General features: G+C 54.3%; 1 protein-coding gene across 1 annotated transcript in view; it reads right to left on the bottom strand.

Moving 5' to 3' along the window:
• The window catches only part of PLXNA1 (plexin A1), a 91,118-nt gene that overhangs the window by 20,521 nt on the left and 58,533 nt on the right, over nt 1-12,064 (bottom strand). Inside the window, 12 exon segments of the mRNA XM_019620119.2 lie at nt 2,003-2,145; nt 3,629-3,863; nt 4,660-4,803; nt 4,921-5,160; nt 5,464-5,557; nt 6,379-6,509; nt 6,511-6,547; nt 7,024-7,160; nt 7,386-7,506; nt 7,655-7,806; nt 10,330-10,520; nt 10,657-10,753. Coding sequence (XP_019475664.1) covers nt 2,003-2,145; nt 3,629-3,863; nt 4,660-4,803; nt 4,921-5,160; nt 5,464-5,557; nt 6,379-6,509; nt 6,511-6,547; nt 7,024-7,160; nt 7,386-7,506; nt 7,655-7,806; nt 10,330-10,520; nt 10,657-10,753 — 1,722 coding nt within the window.

Raw genomic sequence — 12,064 nt, 5'->3', positions numbered from 1 at the left:
TGGGTCCAGCCCAACAGCAGCAATCATATAAGGTTTGGGAAGGGGCTCCAGAGGATGGCAGTGCCCACTGCGCACAGCCCTACACACACCGCCCTGCTCCCTGCCTGCACCGCTGTGTTTAACTCGCTGATCATTAGCAGAAATAAATGAACAATACCGAATTAAATATTTAATCAGGCTTAAACTCACACAAAGCAACAAACCTCCCTCCAACAAACGTAAAGAGAAAGGGAGCTGGTAATGACAGTGTAATGCTTGGCTGTGGATTAGCGGGTGCGCAAGCGAGCGCCGCTTCCCTCCCATCATCCGCAGTAACTAATGTTACACTCTGAGCAAAGAGACAAATAAAAGCAAACCTGATTCAATTATATGAAGCTTGCACAACTGTAGTTGCTTTATTTAATCTCTTTTGGGGTTTTTTGGTGATTTTTTTTTTTTTTTTTTTGCTTCCTTGCAATTTTAACCCTTTCTGCCCCAGGCAACGCTGAGCCTACATGCTCTTTCTGGTGGGATGTTTTCAATTAGGAGCCGGGAGTGGATGAACTCCTGCCCAGTCCCCCTGGATAATTCACAATTACTCCTCTGCAATTTCCTCTCCAGAGCTCCAGTTTGATATCGTTTCCACCCCTGTCCCCTCTGGAGAGGACCGTAGCATCCAACAGATGCTGCCACGAAAGCTTTCTGCTCTCATCCACTCCAAGGTGCCCCATCCACACACCTGTTCCAGCAGCTATGCATCACTGCCTCCAGGAAAAATCTTAAGGAATACCCTTAGGAGCAGGAGCAGAGAAGAGCTGAGCCAGGCTTCTGCAGGGACAGGAAGGGCTGTGCCCAGGGGAGGGCTGCTCCCCGGCCCCATAGCCAGCAACAGCTCTGAGCATCTGGGAAACCTGAGCTGCGTGGGGAAATCCACGGAAACAGGGACCCCCCTGCCTCCGGAGCTGGGATTATGGAGCAGGCACAGGGCCAGCTCCCCTCGCCGAGGCTATGCTGCCTGACAACACCAGCACGTGTGCTTGCAATTGGTAAGGGCTCGGGTTGTAACTAGCAACCACGCATCCTGCACCAGAGCTGAGTGCTTCTCCCATACCAACACTAATTACCACATCAGGTCAGAAGCAAGGGGAAGCCAACGTTCACCCACCTCATTTCTCCAAACAAGAGCAGCCTCAGCAGCTCTGCACTGCATGCCCCAAATGAGGCAGGTGTGGTGAAGCTGAGAAAGAAAAGGGTGCTGTTCTGGAGATCAGGATGCCCAGGTTGGGCTCTGTACTGGGAAACAGAGCCACAGACACAGGACATGTTAGACAAGTCTGCCAGCAAAGAGCAGCCTTGCAGGCATCAAACAAATCCAACTGAATAAAGCAAGTGCTGTAGAAAATGACAGCAGCAATGATACTAATATAAATATTGATATTAATGTCAGAGAGAGCAGCAACCACTCAGCCCATGCTCACATCCCTGAAGTTTCCACCATCCCTCCTGCAGTGCAACCACCAACCTTGCAAGCACAGACGCAGCAGCAATCCTTTATTATTCCTACCCCACACAGCCCCAAAACACTTCACCCTCTCCACTATTTGCTGTTTATCTGTTCTATTGCAAAAGGGCTGGAATCACTCCTGACTTCTGGCATAGCTCAGCTATGAAAACAGCATAGCTCTGCCCACCCTCACCAGCCTGCATCCCTCCCCATCTGCCTGAGGATCATAGAATGGCCTGGGCTGAAAAGGACCACAATGATCATCTAGTTTCAACCCTGCTAACCACTAGACTGGCTGCCCAGAGCCACATCCAGCCTGGCCTTGAATGCCTCCAGGGCATCTCTGCAGCCCCATGCTCAAGGCAGCCTGTTCTGGAACCGCCAAACTCCCTGCTCACAGCTCAGAAGCTGCAAGGAGGCAGATGAGCATGGCCACATCACATTCCTCCCCCTTTCCAGCCCAGAGGTGCATCCCCAGCATGAAAGCCTGCAGAGACAGACAGACACCCAGTACCACACCTCCATCTCCTTCAGCACCGGGTGGTCTTCTATCCCGGGGAACAGAACCCGCATGGCGTAAGTGCGGTAATCCAGGAAAGGGATGCCGGCCCCATCCAGGTCGTTAGTCAGTTCGTTAATGTCCGTCTGCAGCTCAGCAAAGGCTGGATGGAAAAAAGCAGAATTCAGTAACATGGCCCCCAGCACGCTGCACTGCCACCCAAAACATTCCGTGGCACCTGACGGGTGGGTCTCAGGGCAATGCTCAGAGCTGGATCCACATCCTGCACACTGGGTTGCACATTATCGCTGCCCCCATCTTACACATGGATAAACAGAAACAGAGCTGCAGGCAGAGGGGATGATCCCCTTGGAATAAATCAAGTGGTAGAGCTGGGAACGGGACCAGCGGGTCCCAGAGGCTGCAATTCCCCTCACTCAGCACTCACAGGCTCAATGGGATCCCGGGGGCAGCCGGGAAAGGCAAGGTTTGCACAAAGCCAGAGCTTCTGGGGGAAACGTTAGCAGAAACCACAAGAATGTCCTCATTTTGTTTTGACCTAAATACTACTGAAGAGCTGAACACACCCACCCCAGCACCTCCCGATTCCCAAGGGAAAGCAATGCAGGGAGGTCCTGAACCTTTAATTGCACCTACAGGGAAAAGCTGACGGGAGAGGAGTCCTAGAAAAGGGAAAGGGGTTGGGGGAGTGAGGGGAGAAAACCCTCAGAAAAATCAAATTAATGGCACTTTAAAGGGAGCTGAAAGCATAGCAGAGGGCTGCAGGCTCGTCAGCCTGATGAGAAAAAACAAACCGTCAGCTTGAAAGGCATGCTATCTTATCTGTAACTAGTGGGACTAGAAAAGAGAAAAGGCAGGGAAGAGATTGTGCCTTTTAATTAAAAGCAGATCCTTTTATCTGCCAGCTGTGGAAGACAAGACACCAGCTCCCTCCCCTCTCCCTGTCACCACTGCCATCCACACGCCTGTTTAGGGATGGGGATTTGGGGAAGCAAAGCGTTTTTCTTGCGTTCCCCTTTTTATTATCTTGTTGTAGGTGCCTGCTCCATCCGCAGGCTCGAAGCTGGTTGTGGCGGCGCTTGGCAGGGTCGGGGCCTTGGGAGCCAGCTCAGGGGGATAATGGGCAATTAGGTTTTATCAGCAGGATCATACAAGGAATTCTGTCCAATTTCACAGCATCCGTCTATCACATAATGAGAGACCAATTGCCTGCTCACAGGCAGCCCTCGCTACCCTCTTTGCTCCCTTCGCTCACATTCAGAGAAACAGAGGGGAATTCTTCAACTGGAAAAATCCCCAAATCCCACCCAAAATGGTTTTCCTTTCTCTGACAAAGCAGCTTTGTTCAATTCCACTCCCTCTCTGACAGGCAATGAGGAAAGGGTGGGAGCACCCAGAGCACGGGGATGACACAGAGACATCGCTTTCCCACAGGGAAAGCAAGAGTCCAGGTGAGAGTCTATGGGGTGCCACAGGGAGAAAGAAGAGGATGGAGGTGAGAGAGGTGGGAGGCAGAGGGCTGAATCCTGACCCCACACACTGAGGTTAGTAAAGGACAAAAGTGTCTCATGGTGCCTGATATGAAACCCAGACCCAACACAAAGCTGGGGGCCAGGACTGCTCACCCTCTTTGCACTCCAGGGCCACCCGGGACTCCAGGTTGTCCATCTGCAGCTGGAGGCGTTTCAGCGTGCGGTCAGCATCGCGGGACTTGCGCTTGTAGGCGATGAGGACGATGATGATGATAAGCAGCAGCAAGCCGCCACCGCCGCCGATCCCAATAATGGCAGGCAGGGTGAGCAGGCTATCCGAGTAGATCTGCAGCGTGCCCGGGGAGAACTCAAACCCTCCAGCCTTAATCTGCATCACAGGGAAAGAAAAAGAAAAGGGTAAGGCAATAAGGGGGCATCATGCCTTCCCACCATACTGGGAACAACGGGATGTGGGGAAATACAGAGCATCCCCCAGTGCCCCAGGAGTTTGTCCGGAGCAGCACAGCGCATGGTAATGGGATGCAGGACATGCTGCCAACGTGTACATGGAGCAGGCAGGGAGTTTGATGTCTCATTCAGACAGCATTACAATAACAGATGGGATGTGAAGTGAGCTCCCTGATAGATGGGGAGCCCGGGGGGGAGTGTGTCAGGTCCCTTTCAAGCAGGCAAGGCCGTGCAGACCAGGAGCACGAGCACTGCTGTGCAACAAGCTAATGCACATGGAGCGCGGCTTACAGTGCGAGTGGGGACCATGGATGAGGAACCCCCTTGTGCTCAGCCCCAGCTGTGCCCTGGCACCCAGCAACCCTTAGCAGGGTGCAGGAACAGCCGGCTGAATGTGCCAGGAAAAGGACAAAACATTTGGTCCTACACCAAGCACACAATTAGGGAGAGCGATGCATGGGGTGAAGGGAAAAGGCTCCCAAGGACTGTTCCTGCAAGTGTGCTATCCATCCTTGTCTGAGGATGAGCACACATAGTAGGGTCAGTGCTGGCATGAAGATTATATCTCTGTGACAGCCAGCCAGGGACCATGAGACACAAAGGCTTCAAGTGCCCCTAACATCAGCTACTTTTCTTCCTGCATCTCCAATACGAAGCCACACATTAGCTCCATATTTCCTCCTCCCTACCTCCTGCACAGGGGGCTTGGTGCTTACCGTGACTTTGTGCTGGCCGGTGAGGTTAGGAGACTCACAGAGCAGTTGGGTCTCAGACACGGTCAGAGTGCAGGGAGTGTCCCCAATCAGCACTGTGTAGTTCAGGCGGGAGTTCCCTGCAGCTGGCGGGAGCAGGTTCCTGCCCTTTGAGGAATCAAAGAACGAAGCAGTCAGCTCCAGCACAACAAGGAATGCTCCGAAGCCTTATCACAGAGCAAATTTGCCCCAGGAGAACCATATCCTGAGTGCACACAGCCTTACCTTTAGGATGAGGGGAGAGCTGGGCTTCAGCTCCAGCATCCCCGTGGGGCTGAGGGGCTCAAAGACGGGGTCTGGGTAGTATACAAAGTTGGTGGTGTTGATGATCAGCAAAGCCTGGACGTTATCCATGATGAACCCAATCTCGTCTGGCCGGTCACCGACCTCAGGAGGGCTCCGCTCGGGGTTATCAATGGAGGGTGCATAGCACACCATGGTGGTGTCATTGTACACGGTGCAGTTCTGTGGGGGGCACAGACTGGGGTCAGATCTGGCTCTCAACAGTGAGGGCAGGGTCTGACCCTATAGGGATCTCCTGCAAGCATTTTGCATGCTCAGATCGCACCCTAGCAGTGCCGGCCAGGGATATCACTGCCCCGGTGCCCCTCTTCTGGGTGCAGCCCCTGGGCACCACCACCCCCACGGTATCACATTTGGATCCCAGGGAGGGATGCGCTTTCTGCTCTATGTTGCAAAGAGATTACATCCCTCTTCCCTGTGCTCTAGCCTTGATCTCAGCCCTCCCCATCAGCCAGCATCACTTACATTCTCCCTTTCAGAGCTGCAGTACTTGGCTCGGATCTTGGGCTCTTTGATGGTGGCCAGGTTGGTGCCAGTCACAGTCAACAGTGTCCCACCACTAGAGACAGACAGATAACAGGTAGGGAGAAACAGCTGTGACCTGAGGTCCCCACTTCTAGGCAACCAGCAGGCCCCATCCTCACCAGACAGAGGCTCACCTGCCCCAGCCTAGGTGCCCCAGGGACCCATTCTCCAGCCATGTCACCATGGACAGCAGAACCAGCACCAAATCATCTCAGATGCCTAAAAGCCCTAAAATCCCATCCTGTGTACGCATGGAGTGCAGGGCTTGGAGTCTGAATGCAATTCCAAATAAAGGAACAAGTGATGGGAAAGCATCACCAACGGGAGGTCCTCTCTGCCACCCCCTTCCTCCATGGCAGAGGGAGGTGACAAGCAGCAGGTGCCAAGCCAGGCTGATCCCTGCGGGGTTTTCTCTGCCACTTAGTGTTAAAAGCCCCAGAGAGGTCGGCCATGCCCCTGGGGAGCTCACTCCTCATTGGCACCCTGGGGAAAGTTTCCCTTAGCACAAGCACTTAATGGATTCCTTCGCCTCCTCTCCAGCCAATTCAAACCTTTTAGAAAAAATATGCAAACATTTCCAAAATCCCCCAATGGGAAATATTTTAATTTTATTTGCTGCTGCCAAATGTCAAGTTGAAATTAAGCAGATCCAAAGCTCTCTCCGCCCCTGCCCCCTGCCAGGCTGAGCACTGCAGGCCAGGAGTTAGCAGGGTCCCAGTGCCAAGCTATTCCTCACGCTCCTCTCCGGAGCACGGCCCAGGGGATATTGCAGCAGCACTGAGGAACGCAGATTGGGATGGGGGATCTGTGCCCAGCAGGGCCCTGCTGCATCCCTGTGAGCAGTCCTTCACCTACCTGTTGATGCTCCACTCAGGATCAATCTTTTGGATGGTAGGGTCCTCTGTGTAGTTGTACTTCACCTCCGGGTTGCTCAGCTCTGCCCGGTTGATGTTGATGAGGATGGGGGGACCCACCAGGAGCGTGGCCAGGGGGGGTCCTGCAGCGGATCTCACGGGCACTTCTCCTGGGGCAGAAACAGGACAGTCAGGGACCAGAGAGGAGGGAGGTAACGGCACCCTTACCCCTTGTGAAACTGCTGAGTGGGAAAGGGAGAGAAAAAGAAACTCAAGAAATAAAACAAAAGGCAGCCAGGAAAGGCTGAGCTGCTCCTGAGCGTTCCCATTGCGTGGCTGCTGCAAACAGCAGCGATTAGAGCTGATAACCAGTAATTACCGCAGGAAAATATTTAAAGAGCCGCTCCATTATCATCCCTAATCTAAAAATTATCCACTTCATGCCTCAGGGCTCTATGCTTTTAGAGAAAAATCCCCACGCTTTGGGCTCTTCCTAGAGCCTCTGACACAAAGAGGTTTCAGGGGGGACGCTCCTCCAGGCTCCTGCAGGATTTGGCTCAATGGGATCTGCTCTATTTGGGGGTTCCACTCCCTCCAGAGGTGCTTCCACCTTCGTTCCCCCCCCCATGTGCCCCATGCCCCTCACCCTGAAAAGGCACAGGGCCGTCCCCCGATGGTGACGGTGACGTTGCTGCCAGCATTCAGATGGCTTCCTTCAATGGCAATCCAGGTGCCACCAGAGAGAGGGCCGCGGGCAGGAGTCACTCGGGAGAAAGTGGGCGTCTGCCAAAGGAGAACAGCTTCAGCATGTGATGGGTCAGGATAGGACCTGGGTCCCAAGCGTCCATGAGTGGATGATGAGAGATGGGGAGGGTGGCAGAGAGACAGAGTATGGCACGGGGAGCTGCCTATGGCAGCAAGACACCCACAGTCACCTTCCTCCCATGGCCCCCACCCACACGTGATACCAGCCCTATTCCCAGTGCATGGGGTGACACCGGGGCTTACCACGAAGGTGAAGCTCTTGGGGGAGGTGGCCCGGTAGTTGGGGGAGCAGTCCCGGATGCACACTTCAACCCGTGCATCATGGACCTTGCTTGGGCTGGCGTCTCCAATTTCACACACGATCCTAAAAGACACAGGAAAGAAGCTCCAGCCCTCACCACTGCAACCATTGCTAGCTTGGACTTTGCTCCCACACGTCCTTCTGCAGGCACAGGCAGCGTTTGAGCCCTGACCCCCATGCACCAAGAAGATCCCCCCTCTTCCACACTCACTGCTCAGCGCTGATGTACTCGCTCTCGATGGGGATGCACATCACTTTGCCCACTCGAACACCCCAGCGCACGTCTTCAAACTTGAGGCCCAGGTTCTCCCCCGTGATGGTCAGACGTGTCCCTCCTTGCCTAGGGCCGGTCTCAGGTGACAGCTAAGGAACAGCACAGCAATCAGCCAAGGGACTGGAGCCATCAGGCTGCAGGGGATGCCTCGCTCCGCTGGCTGCAGCCTGCATAGCACCAGGATGGGCACTGCTCCCTGACAAGGAGCAGATCAGCTGTGACAAATGCCAGAGCATGTGCACAGAGCACGAAGCAAGACAGGCTTCCCGAATGCCTGCAGTGTCCACATGGCCCCTGAGGAATGAGTCTGGAGGTGCCAGATGTGTGCGAGCAACGGGCTGCTTTATGGACACCCTGCTGCAGATGGAGACGGGTGGTACACAGGAGATGAGGACACAGAAAGGAGGGAGACAAGGCAGACCCAGCCAACCACAGAAACACATGAGTTTGCCTTTGGGAAGGTCTCACACACCAAGGGATGAGGTCCCCACACCCAAACTGTTCTCACGTGAGGAACTATCCCCACCAAGTACTCATCGCCAACACAGCAGGCAGAGGAGAACAGGGGGAATGTGGGTCCTGCTCATCCTTCTGCCATCCAAACCCTTGCCAAGCTGGCCGCCTTCTGGAGAGCCTCCGCCTCGTGCCGTGCCTCATTTACCAGCATGATTCCCAATAAAGCGGACAGGTGTGGCCTGACAGAAGGTGTTGGGATGACAAATGAACAAAGAGGTGTGGGCCCACCGCATGCCTCCAACGAGGTGATTAGGGGCAATCTGACAGCAGTGCACACCTGCAGCACTAAGTAGAACAAATGGCAAGGCTGCATGCCTGCACTGGGACAGGGGATGTGTCCCAGCGCAGTGGTGGGGCTCCACCACCACCCCAAAGCTCACAGCAAGCCCAAGGCAGCCACAGCTCCTGCTTCACACAGTGGCAAAACCCTTCTGGGCTCCAGGCAATGCTATTTGCCTCAAGTCAGCATAGTTCCAGGATCAGGGCTCACTACAGAGCTGCAACAAGTGATCATGACTGCTCTTCCCCATGCATCGAGCTCTGCTGGGGGGGGGGGCTGGATATAAGCGGCTGTTTGTTTGGTATTTTTAGATGCACGTTAAAAGCTGCTCCAGCATGTTAGATTCCTCCTCCTCCCTGCAAACCTGACAAGGGCCATGTGTTCAGGGAGAAACGAGCCCAGGAAAGAGGTGACTCTGTTCACAGCGCTGCACAGAAAGGTCACAGCTAAACAAGCCGCATGGGAGCAGGGGCTGGTAAGGAGGGCAGAGCAATGCCCACAACATCCCACTCCAAAGACCCAGCCCCAGCAAACACCACTCTTCCGCTAATTGGTTCCACAGGGTCCTTCTTTTAGCCCAAAAGGTAAATGGCTTCGGTGGGCATAAGCAACCGCAGCACGGGAAGGGGGCAATCAGGGGAAGGAACGTCACTCTGAGGGCCAGCACCTGGCAGGACCCATGCAAGTTTGCAGAGCTGCTTGTCCCCCACCACTGAGCAATGGTAAAGAATTGGGGCCACATCCCAGCCCAGCTTCATCACTCACAAACACACCTAATCTCCAGCTTGCTGGGCTGGGAAAAGGCTCCACATCCTTCTCAAACCTCTGCAAGGGGCTCCCAACCCATGATTTATGCTCACAAGCCCGGATGCAGGACGGGGCTGTGGAAAGCAGCAGCAGCTGCTGGAGGAGCACCACGTCCACAGTCTGCAGCGACCGCCTGCTCATGTCAGCCCCAGGGCACAAAGCAGCACCAAGGTCAAGCCCACCTGCTAACAGATCTGCTTATGCTGCATCTGCAATTACTGCCAAACTGCATAACGATGGAGGGCCTGCTGCGAGCCAGACACCATCCGCAGTAGCGTGCAGGTGGATGCTAGCAAGTCGTGGCTCTGGTTGCCTTCATGGGTGCTCAGTGCCATCCCGAGGCAGGAACTGTCACAGGGACCCCACTATCACGTTTGCCATCAGCAGCAACAAGAAGCCTCCAGTTTGATTGCTGTAAGTCAGTACCAGGCTGGCCCAGACTCAATGCAGACTCTGGGGCTCCACCTTGTCCCTGCAGGGAAGGGATGCACACAGGACATGGGCATGGGGGCAGTGGGAAAGGCAGGGCTCTGGTTTCCAGCTTTCATCAGATAACACAAAGAAACCCAAACAGATCAGATACAACGCTAAGACTCCAGTAATTAACACCAGTGATGACACCTGCTTTTCCTGCGAGCCGTGGGTAAACAGAACAGATCGCATGGAATTACACATCAATCCCTCCTAAAGCACCTCGAGCCCGACCGACAGACATGTTAACATTAATGTGGGCAATCTTGTGAAAGGAAGGTCATAAAAGCTGTCAGAGATGGGAATGATGAACTATCGACCCATGCAACCAGGGGAGGAGCAGCCCAGATCTGCGGCTTTCCCGGGATGCTAGGATGAACAGCAGGAATCTCAGACACGGGACAGAAAGCCAAAAGCACCAGGGCTGCAGAGGGAAGATTTTAGCCTTGGAAAGCAAAACAGTGACAAGAAACGCTCAGCCCAAAGCACGGACTACATTTGGTGCACCCCTCTCATCCCAGACCCGCACACCCCCTACCTTGGTGATCTTGGGGTCGGTGCAGCGGCTGTTACCACTGCTGGCGTGCATCCAGCTGCTCTCGTAGGCCAGGCAGTGCTGCCGCAGAGTGCAGCGCTTCTCCGACACGCACCAGCCACACTCGAAGCGTGGGTCGGCCTTCAGGCACAGCCCACAGCTCTCCCGCAGGGCTGAGCACTTGTACAGGTGGGCTGCAACAGCAAGTGGAGAGCGGGGTCAGTGCTGCCCCACAGTCCTCAGTTGTCACTGGGCTCCCCGTTCAGAGGAGACGGGGAGGCTGGGGGTGCACAGGGCTGATTTCCCACCCCAGCCCAAACCCTCACTTACCCTGGATGTTCTGGGGGTTGTCGATGACAAAGTTTCCATTCCAGACCACGGATAAGTTGACCGGCAGATCGCTGATGTCGTTCCCTTCGTAGAAGTACTGCAGGAGAGGACAGAAGGAGGCCATTAGAGATAAACAAGGAGAGGTGTAGGACACTGCTATGAGGCTGTCCCCTATCAGCCAAAAAGAGAGGGATGGAGACTGCAAGAAACTGGCCTGGCCACAAAAGTACAGGTCTGATAGTTTGGGCAAAAAAGCAGACACGGCATAGGCAAACCAGTAGGCAAGACTGGCATAAAAATAAACAACATAAAGAGTTTCTAAAAAGATCAAAAACCCAAAGGTCTGAAGCTGCTGCTGAAGAGGCTGAAATAGAAAACATCTGAAACAAACACACCCCTCTCTCCATACCAGGAACAGGGGAGTTGCACCCTTCCTCACATTCCAGGACCAGCCCTGCCAGCCTAGCACAGGGATGAAGCTGGATCCCTGCTGCTGCACAGAGCTCAGCTCCCAGCTCGGTGCCTCCTCCCACCCAACCTCGCTCTCCCTTGCTTCGAAACCTGAGTCGCAGCCCCGGCAGCCCCATCAATATTCCCCGCACAGCCCCGGCATGCAGGCGGAGAGCTTTAATCGATACGGAGACAGGAAGGCAGTCGGAACCGTCCCTGACAGCTAATGACCTCCTTCGGCAAGAGATTCCCCGCTCCTCTCCGGAGAAAATGACAGGCGTGTCAGGAGAGATTAAATGAATGATTCATGGCTTGCTGGAGTTTGTTAGGAGCTGTGGCTGCTTGGGCAGCAGCTTGCCCAAGCTGCAGGCTGGACACGGCCACACCTCCTCCAGCACAGCCTCACCCACCTCCGTTCTCTGTAATTCCCCGTGTTGGCAAGCAGCCTCCTGGGCCTCAGGAGCATCCCTAGGACTGGAGCCATGATCAGCCATGGGGACACAGTGCCCACGGATGTGGCTACAATAACACACCCACCCCTCAGCCCCTCTGACCCCACAAGGTAGAACCAAGAAGCCACCTCCTGTTTCAGGTTACACATCCTTGCAGGTGTTCAAGGAACATGGAGATGTCATACTTAAGGACATAGTTAATGAACAATATTGGTAGATGGATGGCTGGACTACATGATCTTAGAAGTCTTTTCCAAACCCAGTAATTCTATCTTCCACTGCTTTTGACTAATTGTCCTTCACCCACGGACCAGGCTGGAAGAGCCCAAAAATGCACTCCTGGGTAGCACAGCTGCCACTGATCAGATGTACACAGTGCTTTTAAGGCATGAAACACCCAATTGCAATCTCATCCCTTTCCTAAGTCCACCACTACCTCTCCGCAGGACAGCCCCAATCAGCTCCCAAATCAGCCACAGAATCACAGAATATCTCAGCAACACTCC

Source organism: Meleagris gallopavo, chromosome 14 (assembly GCF_000146605.3).
Source record: "Meleagris gallopavo isolate NT-WF06-2002-E0010 breed Aviagen turkey brand Nicholas breeding stock chromosome 14, Turkey_5.1, whole genome shotgun sequence".
Taxonomy (NCBI): domain Eukaryota; kingdom Metazoa; phylum Chordata; class Aves; order Galliformes; family Phasianidae; genus Meleagris; species Meleagris gallopavo.
The sequence above is the reverse complement of the archived record's forward strand: the minus strand, read 5'-3'. Positions and strand labels throughout refer to the sequence as shown.